This window comes from Ipomoea triloba, chromosome 9 (genome assembly GCF_003576645.1).
Source record: "Ipomoea triloba cultivar NCNSP0323 chromosome 9, ASM357664v1".
Classification (NCBI taxonomy): Eukaryota; Viridiplantae; Streptophyta; class Magnoliopsida; order Solanales; family Convolvulaceae; genus Ipomoea; species Ipomoea triloba.
Window position 1 is genome coordinate 14513922 of NC_044924.1, and position 11663 is coordinate 14525584.

At 36.6% G+C, this 11663-nt stretch overlaps 1 protein-coding gene across 2 annotated transcripts; it reads left to right on the top strand.

Annotated features, from left to right (window-relative positions):
* Window positions 1-241: 241 nt before the first annotated feature.
* LOC116028659 (myosin-12) lies at window positions 242-11460 on the top strand. 2 transcript variants are annotated; one of them, XM_031270436.1, is made up of 40 exons: window positions 242-723; window positions 807-935; window positions 1429-1572; window positions 1663-1808; window positions 1895-2051; window positions 2141-2199; window positions 2292-2451; window positions 2541-2690; window positions 2766-2902; window positions 2970-3116; window positions 3192-3293; window positions 3380-3437; window positions 3542-3643; window positions 3732-3769; window positions 3895-4021; window positions 4099-4269; window positions 4375-4506; window positions 4602-4708; window positions 4841-4904; window positions 5010-5187; window positions 5448-5653; window positions 5910-6029; window positions 6178-6276; window positions 6585-6800; window positions 6996-7135; window positions 7226-7327; window positions 7885-7993; window positions 8079-8165; window positions 8273-8329; window positions 8419-8589; window positions 8889-9044; window positions 9124-9330; window positions 9419-9568; window positions 9668-9738; window positions 9813-9912; window positions 10328-10384; window positions 10469-10525; window positions 10664-10744; window positions 10829-10911; window positions 10994-11460. In XM_031270436.1, the coding sequence occupies exons 1-40, from the start codon at window positions 721-723 to the stop codon at window positions 11115-11117; spliced, it is 4704 nt and encodes a 1567-aa protein (XP_031126296.1). In that variant the 5' UTR covers window positions 242-720; the 3' UTR covers window positions 11118-11460. The 2 variants fall into 2 exon arrangements, with proteins under 2 accessions (XP_031126296.1, XP_031126297.1); XM_031270437.1 differs by having other exon boundaries at window positions 243-723; window positions 4844-4904.
* The last annotated feature ends 203 nt before the right edge of the window (window positions 11461-11663 follow it).

The following is an 11663-nucleotide window of genomic DNA, read 5'->3' on the forward strand; positions in this document are numbered from 1 at the left end:
AAATTAATTGAGAAGAAATGGAAAAAGGAAAGAAAAGGGGTAGGGGGGTTAAGATGATTAATTATCAAGGGACAGAAAGTCACTTAGTGGGGGCATTGTTTCAGTGATTTCACAACTAATCATCTTTAATACCCATTGATCTAAGAGAAAGTTTGAAGGCAACAATAATACAAGAGGATCACACTTTAATTTACAAAGCTAGTAGTAGAATGGGTGTGCTTAGGTAGTGCACAGCATAATGAGGAGCACAATGACCTTTTCCATTGCAGCAGAAAAATACACAGTTAAGTACAAAAGACTATTGCACAGTTGTCTATCCCTTATTACAATGTAGGCACACAACAACACACTGGGCAACATGAATTTTTTCATACCTGACTGAGATCTGCATCTGGTGCCAAGTCAGCATCTGGTGCCAAGTCAGCACAGAATGGTGACAGCAGGTGGGGGAGGAGGGAGGTGGTGGCCGGTGGCCGCTCTCTCCGCCTTTTTCTTTTGAATAAACTCCTCCACCACCACCACCACCACCTCTGCTTTTCGCCTTCTTTGAAACATTCTTTTTCGACATTCTTTCCCACTTTTCTATCTCTACATTCTACAAAACCATCATTTTTTAAGACCACACCTTCTTCCTAGAAAGGCTTCTTCACTCTCTCTTTCATTTAGACTCATCATCCCATTCTGGCCTCCATGATCATATAGCTTCTTCAATCACAAAACATGGTGAGTTTTATGGTGATCATATTCTTATTCCAATCCACTTTTCTTCCTAACTCAACTGCCTAATCCCAATTTTGATGACTCAGGGAACTCCAGTAAACATCATAGTTGGATCCCATGTTTGGGTTGAGGATCCTGAAATCGCCTGGATTGATGGAGAAGTCACAGAAATTAATGGTGCAGATGCTACTATTGTTACAACAAATGGGAAAACAGTAAGCTAACCTCGTTTTCTGCTAATCACTATGTCAAAACATGTTACGGTTTCTTATGAAATTCCAAGATCCATTCTTATTTTGCTGAATTTTCTCTGTAGCTATGCACAATTGCATATGCTTTAAGTCTTTAACTGCTGCTACTCTGCTACACATGACTATTAGATTTCAACAGTGTTCTATAGGAACTTAAACAGTTCTTTAGTCTAACACACACTTCAAACAAATCTTTCCCCATTTTACTGCAAAAAAAGTATCAAATCCCCCCGATCATAAATTAAAGATGCACTCGGTTTGAAGACTGATAGAATAATTGAAGAGAGCATTAATCGAGTATAAAGAAACAGTCATAGTTTCTTCCCACTAAAGCTGATAGCATCTGTCAAAAGTATGATCCTATACTGTTCTGCCTCTACTTCAGAAACACTTCTCCCTGTACAATCCTATCGGCACAAACACTCAAAACTAAGAACTAGATATCTATCAATTTCAGATTATTGCATCTATTTCCAGTATATACCCAAAGGACACAGAAGCACCGCCAGCAGGGGTTGATGACATGACAAAGTTAGCTTACCTCCATGAGCCTGGAGTTCTATCCAACCTTGCTTCTCGGTATGCGCTCAATGAAATATATGTAAGTCATGTCTGGAAATTTACGCAATTATACAAATTCATCAAAATTTCTGGAACTCTGAATCCAATAATAAAACTTTGAATTGTACAGACTTACACTGGGAATATTCTGATTGCGGTCAACCCTTTCCGGAGGCTGCCACATCTCTATGATATCCATATGATGGAGCAGTATAAAGGTGCTCCTTTTGGGGAGCTAAGTCCACATCTTTTTGCAGTTGCAGATACCTGCTTCAGGTTGTTCATCCATAAATAAAGCAGATACATAATGCAAAAGCTTTTCAAATAGTACAGAAAGTTAATGAATGAATTCCATTTATCAGAGCAATGATTAATGAACACGGGAGCCAATCCATCCTAGTCAGTGGAGAGAGTGGAGCAGGTAAAACAGAGACAACAAAAATGTTAATGAGATACCTTGCGTTCATGGGTGGTAGATCTGGCACAGAAGGAAGAACAGTTGAACAACAAGTTCTGGAGGTTAGTAAAATCTACTACCCTTAGTTTAGTTCACTCTTTTTCTCTTGAACATGCAACAAATTAAAAAATTCATATTTCTTCTTATTCAGTCCAACCCAGTGCTTGAAGCTTTTGGAAATGCCAAGACTGTCAAAAACAACAATTCCAGGTAGACCCAAATGATCTTCCTTCTGAATTACCGAGTAATTTTGTTTATGGATGGATTTACAAGAAATTTACATGATTGAGTGGGGGTACCAGTCGTTTTGGTAAATTTGTAGAGATCCAATTCGATAAACATTCGAAGATCTCTGGGGCTGCAGTTAGGACATACCTTCTTGAACGATCACGCGTTTGCCAAGTCTCTGACCCAGAGAGGAACTACCATTGTTTCTACATGCTTTGTGCAGCACCTCCGGAGGTAACTTCTATCGAGCTATTGAATTCACAGCCTTTTTCCTGATCAATTTGTTTGTCCTGTAGTAAAGCTTGTTCAGGTCATTCTCACAGGATGTGAAAAGATACAAAGTTGGAGATCCAAGAACATACCATTATCTTAATCAAAGTAGCTGCTATGAAGTGGCAAATGTAGATGATGCAAGAGAGTATCTTGAAACCAGAAATGCCATGGATGTTGTTGGAATAGGACAGGATGAGCAGGTTTAATTTGTTCCTAAACAAGTACACAAAACCACATAATAATGCATTAATGCTTACTTACCTTACTTCTGTTAGGATGCTATATTCCGTGTAGTGGCTGCAATACTACATCTCGGAAATATCAACTTCATCAAAGGGAAGGAAGTTGATTCCTCAGAATTAAAGGACGAAAAGTCCCTTTATCATCTTAAGACAGTAGCAGAGCTGCTCATGTGAGATCCTAATACACTCACTTTTCAATCCATAATCTTCACGTCTGTCTAATATACTTGTGTTCAGGTGTGATGAGAAGGCACTGAAGGACTCACTTTGTAAACGTGTAATTGTAACTCCCGATGGAAACATTACAAAGCCACTAGATCCAGCTGCAGCAGCTACGAGTCGGGATGCCCTGGCAAAGACAATATACTCCAGATTGTTTGATTGGTAAGTAAATTTATTTTGTGGTACTATCAAAAGTCAAAACCATCTTTAATGTGTTCCTCACATGAAACATGGCAGGATTGTAGACAAGATAAACAGTTCAATTGGTCAAGATCCCAATGCAAAAAGCATCATTGGAGTGCTTGACATTTATGGCTTTGAGAGCTTCAAAATTAACAGGTGCATTTTGAATTTTGACTACTGCAACTAGTAAAGCTTTCTCTTTAATTTGGGCTAAACTTCTTATTACATATGTCATATTATAGTTTTGAGCAGTTATGCATCAACTTAACAAATGAGAAGCTGCAACAGCATTTCAATCAGGTACCATGAGATTCTTTCATAAACTCAGCAATAAGCAACGACTATGTTCATTCTTACCAAAAAAAAAAAAATGGAAATTGTTAACTAGAAGGAACATTTTACAGCATGTATTCAAGATGGAACAAGAAGAATACACAAGAGAAGAAATCAACTGGAGTTATGTAGAATTTGTCGATAACCAAGATGTTTTGGACCTTATTGAGAAGGTACTCTTATTTAAGACTCTTTTTGTTACTTTAACATGTAATCTAGTTAGTAAGAGATTTTGTTTATGATCATCTGTCTTATATGCAGAAACCTGGAGGCATAATAGCTCTTCTTGATGAAGCCTGGTATGCAGTTCTTCCATTTTAAATAACAATAATCTATGTAAAATGAAAATTAATATAACTTTTCTATAATTCATCAAGCATCCATGAGAGGTATACAGCTAAAGCTAAAGTTCTTTATTGTGCAGTATGTTCCCCAAGTCAACACATGAGACCTTTGCCCAAAAAATGTACCAAACATATAGAGGACACAAACGGTTTAGCAAACCAAAACTTGCTCGTACCGACTTCACAATCAATCATTATGCTGGTGATGTATGTAACTTTCAAATTTTACCACGTTTCCAATTAATACCAAACAGTTTTGTCATGCCAATTTTTTAATCAACCAGGTCACTTACCAAGCTGACCACTTCCTTGACAAAAATAAGGACTATGTGATAGCAGAACATCAAGCTCTTCTGACTGCCTCTCTCTGCACTTTTGTAGCAAATCTCTTCCCTCCATTACCCGAGGAAACATCCAAGCAGTCCAAGTTCTCTTCCATAGGTACCCGCTTTAAGGTTGGTGGAACCAAAAAATTAGAAAATAAATAAATGTAAGAGAAGTTTTCGAAATTTTGAAAAATTCTTAGAACCTAAGTTTTCCACGCCAATGTTTACATATAGCAACAATTGCAATCTTTAATGGAGACCTTGAGCACTACGGAACCACACTATATCAGATGTGTAAAGCCCAACGCAGTTCTGAAGCCAGGAATATTTGAGAACGTAAATGTCTTAAACCAGCTAAGATGTGGGGTAAGATGAATTGCTTCCTAAAATACCTATCAGCATGATTGTGATTATTCACAATTTGCTCGCACTGACAAGGTTTTATGTGGTATCTGTGTCAGGGTGTCTTGGAGGCAATTAGGATTAGTTGTGCGGGATATCCAACAAAAAGAACATTTGATGAGTTCCTTGACCGATTTGGTATGTTAGCTCCAGAAATTCTTGACGGGTATGTGGTTTCACATTTCTGAATCCTTGGTTTTATAACTTAGCTGTTCAAGGGTGTTACATAATTGTTGAACCTCAGGACAGAGATTAGTCCTAGAAATACCCTATACTTAAATTTGTTGTTGTCTTGAAGCAGATGTGATGAAAAGTCTGCATGCATAGCAATTTGTGAGAGGATGGGTTTGAAGGGCTATCAGGTATTCAATCTAGAGTGTATAACCTTTCTATTATGTATGAAACTGCAGCGTCCCCTAAATGCACATAGAACATGACGAGAATGAACTTACCACTATGTACTTCAGATAGGGAAAACAAAGGTGTTTCTCAGAGCTGGGCAGATGGCTGAATTAGATGCTAGAAGAACTGAAGTTCTGGCCCATGCTGCAAGGCTCATTCAGAGACAAATTCGAACATATCTTACACGCAAAGAGTTCATTATTCTTCGAAAAGCTACAATTCATCTGCAGAAACATTGGAGAGGTAAAATTATTTTCTGGAAAACCGTATATAAAATAATTTAACAAGAAAATAGCAAGTCAAAGTAAGTACTTTTTTCCAGCACCTATCATCTCTGAATTTTTCATGTAAATATTCACCAAAACCATTATTATCTAACATGTTTACTTCCTTTTTTTTCCCCCTATTTGATCACATTGAGACCGCCAGCAACTCTTGGCTAAAACTGATCATCTTTACATGTATTTTTGTCCAATCATATTGAAATAAGTTCTATATTACAGCACGACTTGCACGAAAGCTGTATGAATGTATGAGGAGAGAAGCTGCTTCAATCCACATACAAAAGCATGCGCGTGCTCTTTTTGCAAGAAAATCTTACAAGCAACAACAAGCAGCAGCTATAGTTATTCAAACTGCAATGCGAGCAATGGCAGCAAGAAATGAATACAGGTGGAGAAGACAAAACAAGGCTGCTTGTATTATTCAGGTAATCAATTCTCACTGGCATAGTGAAAACAAATAAGGAGTTGAATCCAAAAATTACCAGACAAAACAAAACTTGTTGGCATAGAATTACAAAACATAAGCCAACTCAATTATTCCTGCAAATTTCCTTTCTATGCATAGCTTAAGAACTTCAATTCCTTACCCGCGTCAGGCCTATTATAGAATGAAGATATAATAGTACCTTATTGTCTTGTGGTCTAACTGATTTGTTTTATTTGCACCTCTTTTTCCCCCAGACAAAATGGAGAAAATACTATGCTCAATCTGTCTATAAACAGAAGAAGAAAGCAACTCTTTCACTTCAATGTCTCTGGAGAGCCAGGCTAGCAAGGAAGGAGCTCCGGAAACTACGCATGGTAAGTGCTTATTTTTATTTTTATTTTTAAATTTATTTATAAATATTTGGAAACCTGTCTGCCAATTCTGGTGATTCAAAATGTAAAAATAAAAATGCCAATAAATGTAACAAGAGGACATGATTGTAAATATTTTCTCCTCCTGCAGGCTGCAAGAGAAACAGGAGCACTTAAGGAAGCAAAGGACAAGCTTGAAAAGCGTGTTGAAGAGCTAACATGGAGACTAGAACTTGAAAAGAATTTGAGGGTATGTTAGAATTACATAACTTATGAGACAAAGAACAAATAACAGCAGTCAACAGTACTAACCGTGAATGAAGCTTTGAGATGGTTTATGAGAATTAGCTATATATCCAAGGTCCTAGCACAGTCAGCTTAATGCCTAAATGTAACTATGAATCAGATCTAAATCAACTCTTAGGACTTGGAAACAATTTCACTTTTTCTTTTTGGCTCATGATTTATATGCTCTAATGAGATTTTAAAACTAGTAAAGAAAAGTATGTGTGCATGATGGTATGACACAGAAGTAACAAAATGCGGAAACCATTGCAGATAGATCTTGAAGAAGCAAAGGGGCAGGAAATAGCAAAACTGCAAACCGCTTTACAAGAAATGCAAGGGCAACTAGAGGAAGCCCGTGCTGCAATTATTCATGAGAAAGAAGCAGCAAAGATAGCCATTGAACAAGCCCCACCTGTCATAAAAGAAGTACCTGTAGTGGATACCACTAAAGTGGAGCAGTTGACAAATGAAAACAATAAACTTGAGGTAAACTCAAGAAATTTTGTTGAATCAATTTTAATTTCAATGCTGAAAGAACAAAATCATAATATCCCAACGGTTCAGACAATGAACTGAAAACCGGTTCATAATATCTCCCCCGATGAGATTCATGATGGAAGCATAATACTTTTGTCTAACATATTACACAGCTCATAAATATAATGTATATTATACATGCAGGATGAAATAACAGAGCTGAGGAAGAGAGTAGATGAGTTTGAGAAGAGCTTGTCTGAAGCTGAAAAGGAGAGTCAGGCTAGACTTAAAGAGGCTGAAGAGTCACAGCTGAAAGCTTTGCAACTTCAAGAGAACATTGAAAGGTATTTGAACTAGAAAATATAAAAATATACAAGTAGCAAAATTATGAAATATGTTTTCCTAGCTTAATCCTTCTTGATGTTTGTTTACAGATTGGAGCTGAATCTATCCAACCTTGAATCAGAAAATCAGGTTCTACGCCAGCAGGCTTTAACTGCATCAACTAATGATGACCTTGCTGAAGAAATGGAAGTGTAAGAATCAGTCTAGAATAGTCATTAGAAGCTAAGAATTTAAGGCCCACTATTGTTCTTGGAAAAAGTTAGTGGAGATAGAAGTCTAAACTATTAGCCTATAAGCAGAATCTGGAAACTTTGGGACCTAACCGACAATTGGACAAATTCAAATGGTAAAACAAATATGCATATTGTTTATTAAAAAAAATATATATTTTAACCACAGTATGTCTTGAACCCAAAATATATTGACCATCCACAAGGCAAAGCCATTTCCTAAATCTAAACGCTCCCGGTTTACAGGGACAGAAGTGATCAATACATTAACATATGGCATCTAATTTAAGTCAATGAATCAATTTTGGCTGCCTATTTATCCTATTTGAGTATTTCTTCTATGACAGTTTTTATCTTTAAAGTTAAGCCACAGATCATATGTAATGGGGCCTTTTGGTTTCAATTGTAAGAAATTGGAATAGTAATTCAGGAAATATTTCAGTTCTAGTATCTAAAACAAAACATGTACTTAGCATCAGAGACGGGAATATAAATTTTAAAGATATTTTCTTAATCAGACTAAAGAGCAAGATCAAGGATCTGGAGTCAGAAAATGAGCTTCTCCGCACTCAAAGAGTAGTTGTAGAGCATGTAGCAAACTCCGACCAAGCAGATTCAGCATTAAAGGTAACAACATGCCGATATTTATTTCTTTCTGATTAGTGTTGAATGTAAAACTTTTATATGACTCACACTGTCCCTCAATGACTAGCAAATTGAAAATGGATACCAAGTTCATGAAGATGTGAAGACAGAGGAAGTGCAGCAAGTGACAAAAGTGGAGCAACAAATAACAAAGGTACATTAAACTTCAAAGTGATAGTTTCCATGGAAGGAGAGCTACTGCTATCAGATTTTTACTGTTTATACTTATAATAACGAGGAAATCTGTGTGACTGTCTGCAGGATTCCTATCCTCCCATCTCTTTAACGAAACAAAGATCACTGACAGATAGGCAGCAGGCAAGTAGTAGAAACTTGGTCTTTACAAGAAGTCTAATGGATAATATTTGAATGGACTTTATAATCATTCTTCTTTATTACCTTACCAGGAAAGCCATGACATACTCATAAAGTGTTTCATGGAAGAGAAACAATTTGACAAGGGCAGACCTATTTCTGCTTGCACTGTCTACAAAGCCCTTCTTCAGTGGAGATCCTTCGAAGCAGAAAAAACAAACATATTTGACAGGATTATTCACACTATCCGGATGTCTGTAGAGGTAATAAAATTCATACAGCATAAAAAGCCTAGCCAGTACATGATCCATCAGTGACCAAAAAAAGGTCATAGGCTTTTAGTTGACTGCACATATTATATTTATGCTCACACGCCCCCTCAACGTGTGCGGTGGGTGATGCGGAGATGACCTTTTGCATGGCTCTGATACCAAATTAAAGCATGTGCTCCATCTCAACTAAAAGCCTAAGCTGATAGTTGGACTGCACATATTATATTTATGCTCACAGTTTTATGCTAGTGTAGACTCCTATTTTACAGTGCATTAATCTGACCCTGCAGAGCCAAGATAACATCAATGATCTAGCATATTGGTTGTCGACGACTTCAACTCTGTTGTTCCTTCTACAAAGCACAATTAAAGCAAGTAACATGCCAACTAAAGCCACATCTCGCAATCGCAGCTCACCAACCACATTGTTTGGCAGAATGGCACAGGTAAAGGATTCTAACTTCAAGTTATTAACTGCATCAAGTCATCAACATGAAAAATTAACAATTTGGGAGTTATAACCAGGGATTCCGCACGCCTTTATCTAGCATGGGAATTTCCAGTGGATACAGTGGAATGGAAGGAAACCCAAGTGCCCGGTCAAGAATAGAAGCAAAATATCCAGCATTGTTGTTTAAGCAACACTTGACTGCATGTGTTGAGAAAATATATGGGATGATCCGTGATAGTTTAAAGAAAGAAATAAGTTCATTCCTAAATATGTGTATTCATGTAAGCACTTTTATTTATGCAGCAAGGGTGTCTACATTAATGCAGAGTGCATACATCTCAAACTAAATGCTAAAATTAAAATTAACAGGCACCGAGATCTGCAAGGATAAGACCACTAAGAGGTTCATCCAAAAGCATACATTCAAGCATGATTGCAAAACAACAGGCATCCAGTATACATTGGCAGAATATCGTCAAGAGCCTTGATCATACCTTAAGCATACTGTCTGAGAACTATGTAAGGAACTTTTTGTCATGCTTTTTTCAATACCGCACAAAAACTCAAAAAGCGAAAAATGGTTTCTCCATTGTATTTGAGTTTTGTCCTCTTGTACAGGTCCCTTCAACAATCTCAAGGAAAATATTCAGCCAGGTTTTCTCATACATAAATGTCCAACTTTTCAATAGGTATGAAGCTCTTCTCTCATCAGTCTAGGGATTTCATAACATTTCCTATCACTAAACATGTAATGGACTTACAGCTTATTGCTTCGGCGTGAGTGCTGCTCATTTAGCAATGGGGAATATCTAAAGGCTGGTTTGCTAGAACTGGAGCATTGGTGTGTTAGAGCATCAGAACAGGTAAACTGATCTATTTTTGTAAGAACTTTTAAAGAGGAACTTAATGAAAAAGTTCTCAACAGAAGTTATTTTTTAAATAGAAAGTTTTTTGGGTATTTGACAATTAAAATTCTTTTTATATTAAAGATGATCAAGGCTACCATAAAGGACATGCATTTATTAAGTTAGGCATTAGAGTTCTTTAAATGTATGGAGCTATTTGGAATTCCAAAAGTGTCATTAAATTTCCTAGACTTAACAGAGAAGAATTTATTTGAAAAGTTTCAATTTGAGGATATTGGCTTACATAAGTTTTTTCCTCTTATGTACTTAAAAGCATTTCCTTAACAATGGCCAACTTTTAGTTTTTCGGAGTGGTAAGCTCCAAAATTTTATGGACCTAACAAGCTAACACAAGCACTATGTTGGCATCCAGTATGTTGGATCATCATGGGATGAGCTTCAGCACATCAGGCAAGCTGTTGGGTTTCTGGTGAGTGTTACTTTAAGCAATTATACCTGCAAACAACAATTGACTGAAATTGTGTATTTATTAGAATATGCCTCGAAATTGCAGGTGTCGCATCAGAAAGCTCAAAAATCGTTGGAGGAAATCACAACTGAACTCTGCCCGGTAATCCCCCAACTAAGCCCACACCCACTAGTCCTCTTCTAAAGCTGAGGATATATTCAATGAATCCTACAACTAAAGTCACTCACAAAAGAAAGGCTATCTAAACTCTGTTCTGCATTAACTTTCATTCTTTTTTAGATGTTGAGCATACCACAAATATACCGCATTGGAACTATGTTTTGGGATGACAAATATGGAACTCAGGGATTATCTAAGGAGGTAAGCAGTGTCCTTGCAGATTAACATATATATAGAATGAATAGAATTTGTCTGAACATCACCGCTTAATGTCTAAAACTTCAGGTAATTAGCAAGATGAAAGTACTAACAGTAGAAGATTCATCCAATGTGCCAAATAACACATTCTTGCTTGATGTGGATTCAAGGTACTTAGTAAACTAAACACTTAAAAAAAAATCACTGCACAAAAGATAACTGCTCTTTGCTAACTAATTCGTGAAATAACAGCATACCATTCTCAATTGAAGAGATATCACAATCTTTCTGTGGTATCAGCCTATCTGATGTTGATCCACCTCCTCTCCTCCGCCAAAGATCAGACTTTCATTTCCTACTGCAGTCAACAGACTAAAAGTTTTTCGATATTTTTTCTTCTACATTTACCTACTCCACACAGAAAGAGGAACGATACAGCTACAGATCTACAGCAATTCATTGATTTGATTTGATTTTTTTCTCTTTTTTTTGGGTTGATAGAAAGTGAGTGACGAGTGTTGGGTTCTAAATCTTTGTATTGTGACGAGTGTTACAATGTATATCCTTTCTTTGGTGTTCTACTTTTTTTTCTCATGCATTCGGATGGTGATTCTACAAAATTTTGGTGTGCGGAATTGAATTGTAGTAAAAGAGAATGGAGTGAATGAGAAAACGGAAAATTCATCGTCCCAATTCAAAGAGAACTTTCTATTTTCAAATCTAAAACTTCTTAATATTTTCCCTCCCCTATTCTGATCAAAGAATCTTATGAATGATTCATGCACATTAGATTATATAGCAGTTTTGCATGTGTAAAAGCATATGTTCCAATCTAATTAAAATGCAACATTATATATATCACTGTAAGACAAGCAGGATCAAAGTTTTGTTTTTCAACAAGATTTTATGTTTGAATCTCATG

Bases quoted from the DNA above. Each gene is read 5' to 3' on its own strand.
- LOC116028659 (XM_031270436.1), top strand. The intron at 5,188-5,447 runs GTAAAATTATTT...TCTATATTACAG, and splicing joins TCTGCAGAAACATTGGAGAG to CACGACTTGCACGAAAGCTG. The intron at 7,994-8,078 runs GTAACAACATGC...CTCAATGACTAG, and splicing joins AAGCAGATTCAGCATTAAAG to CAAATTGAAAATGGATACCA.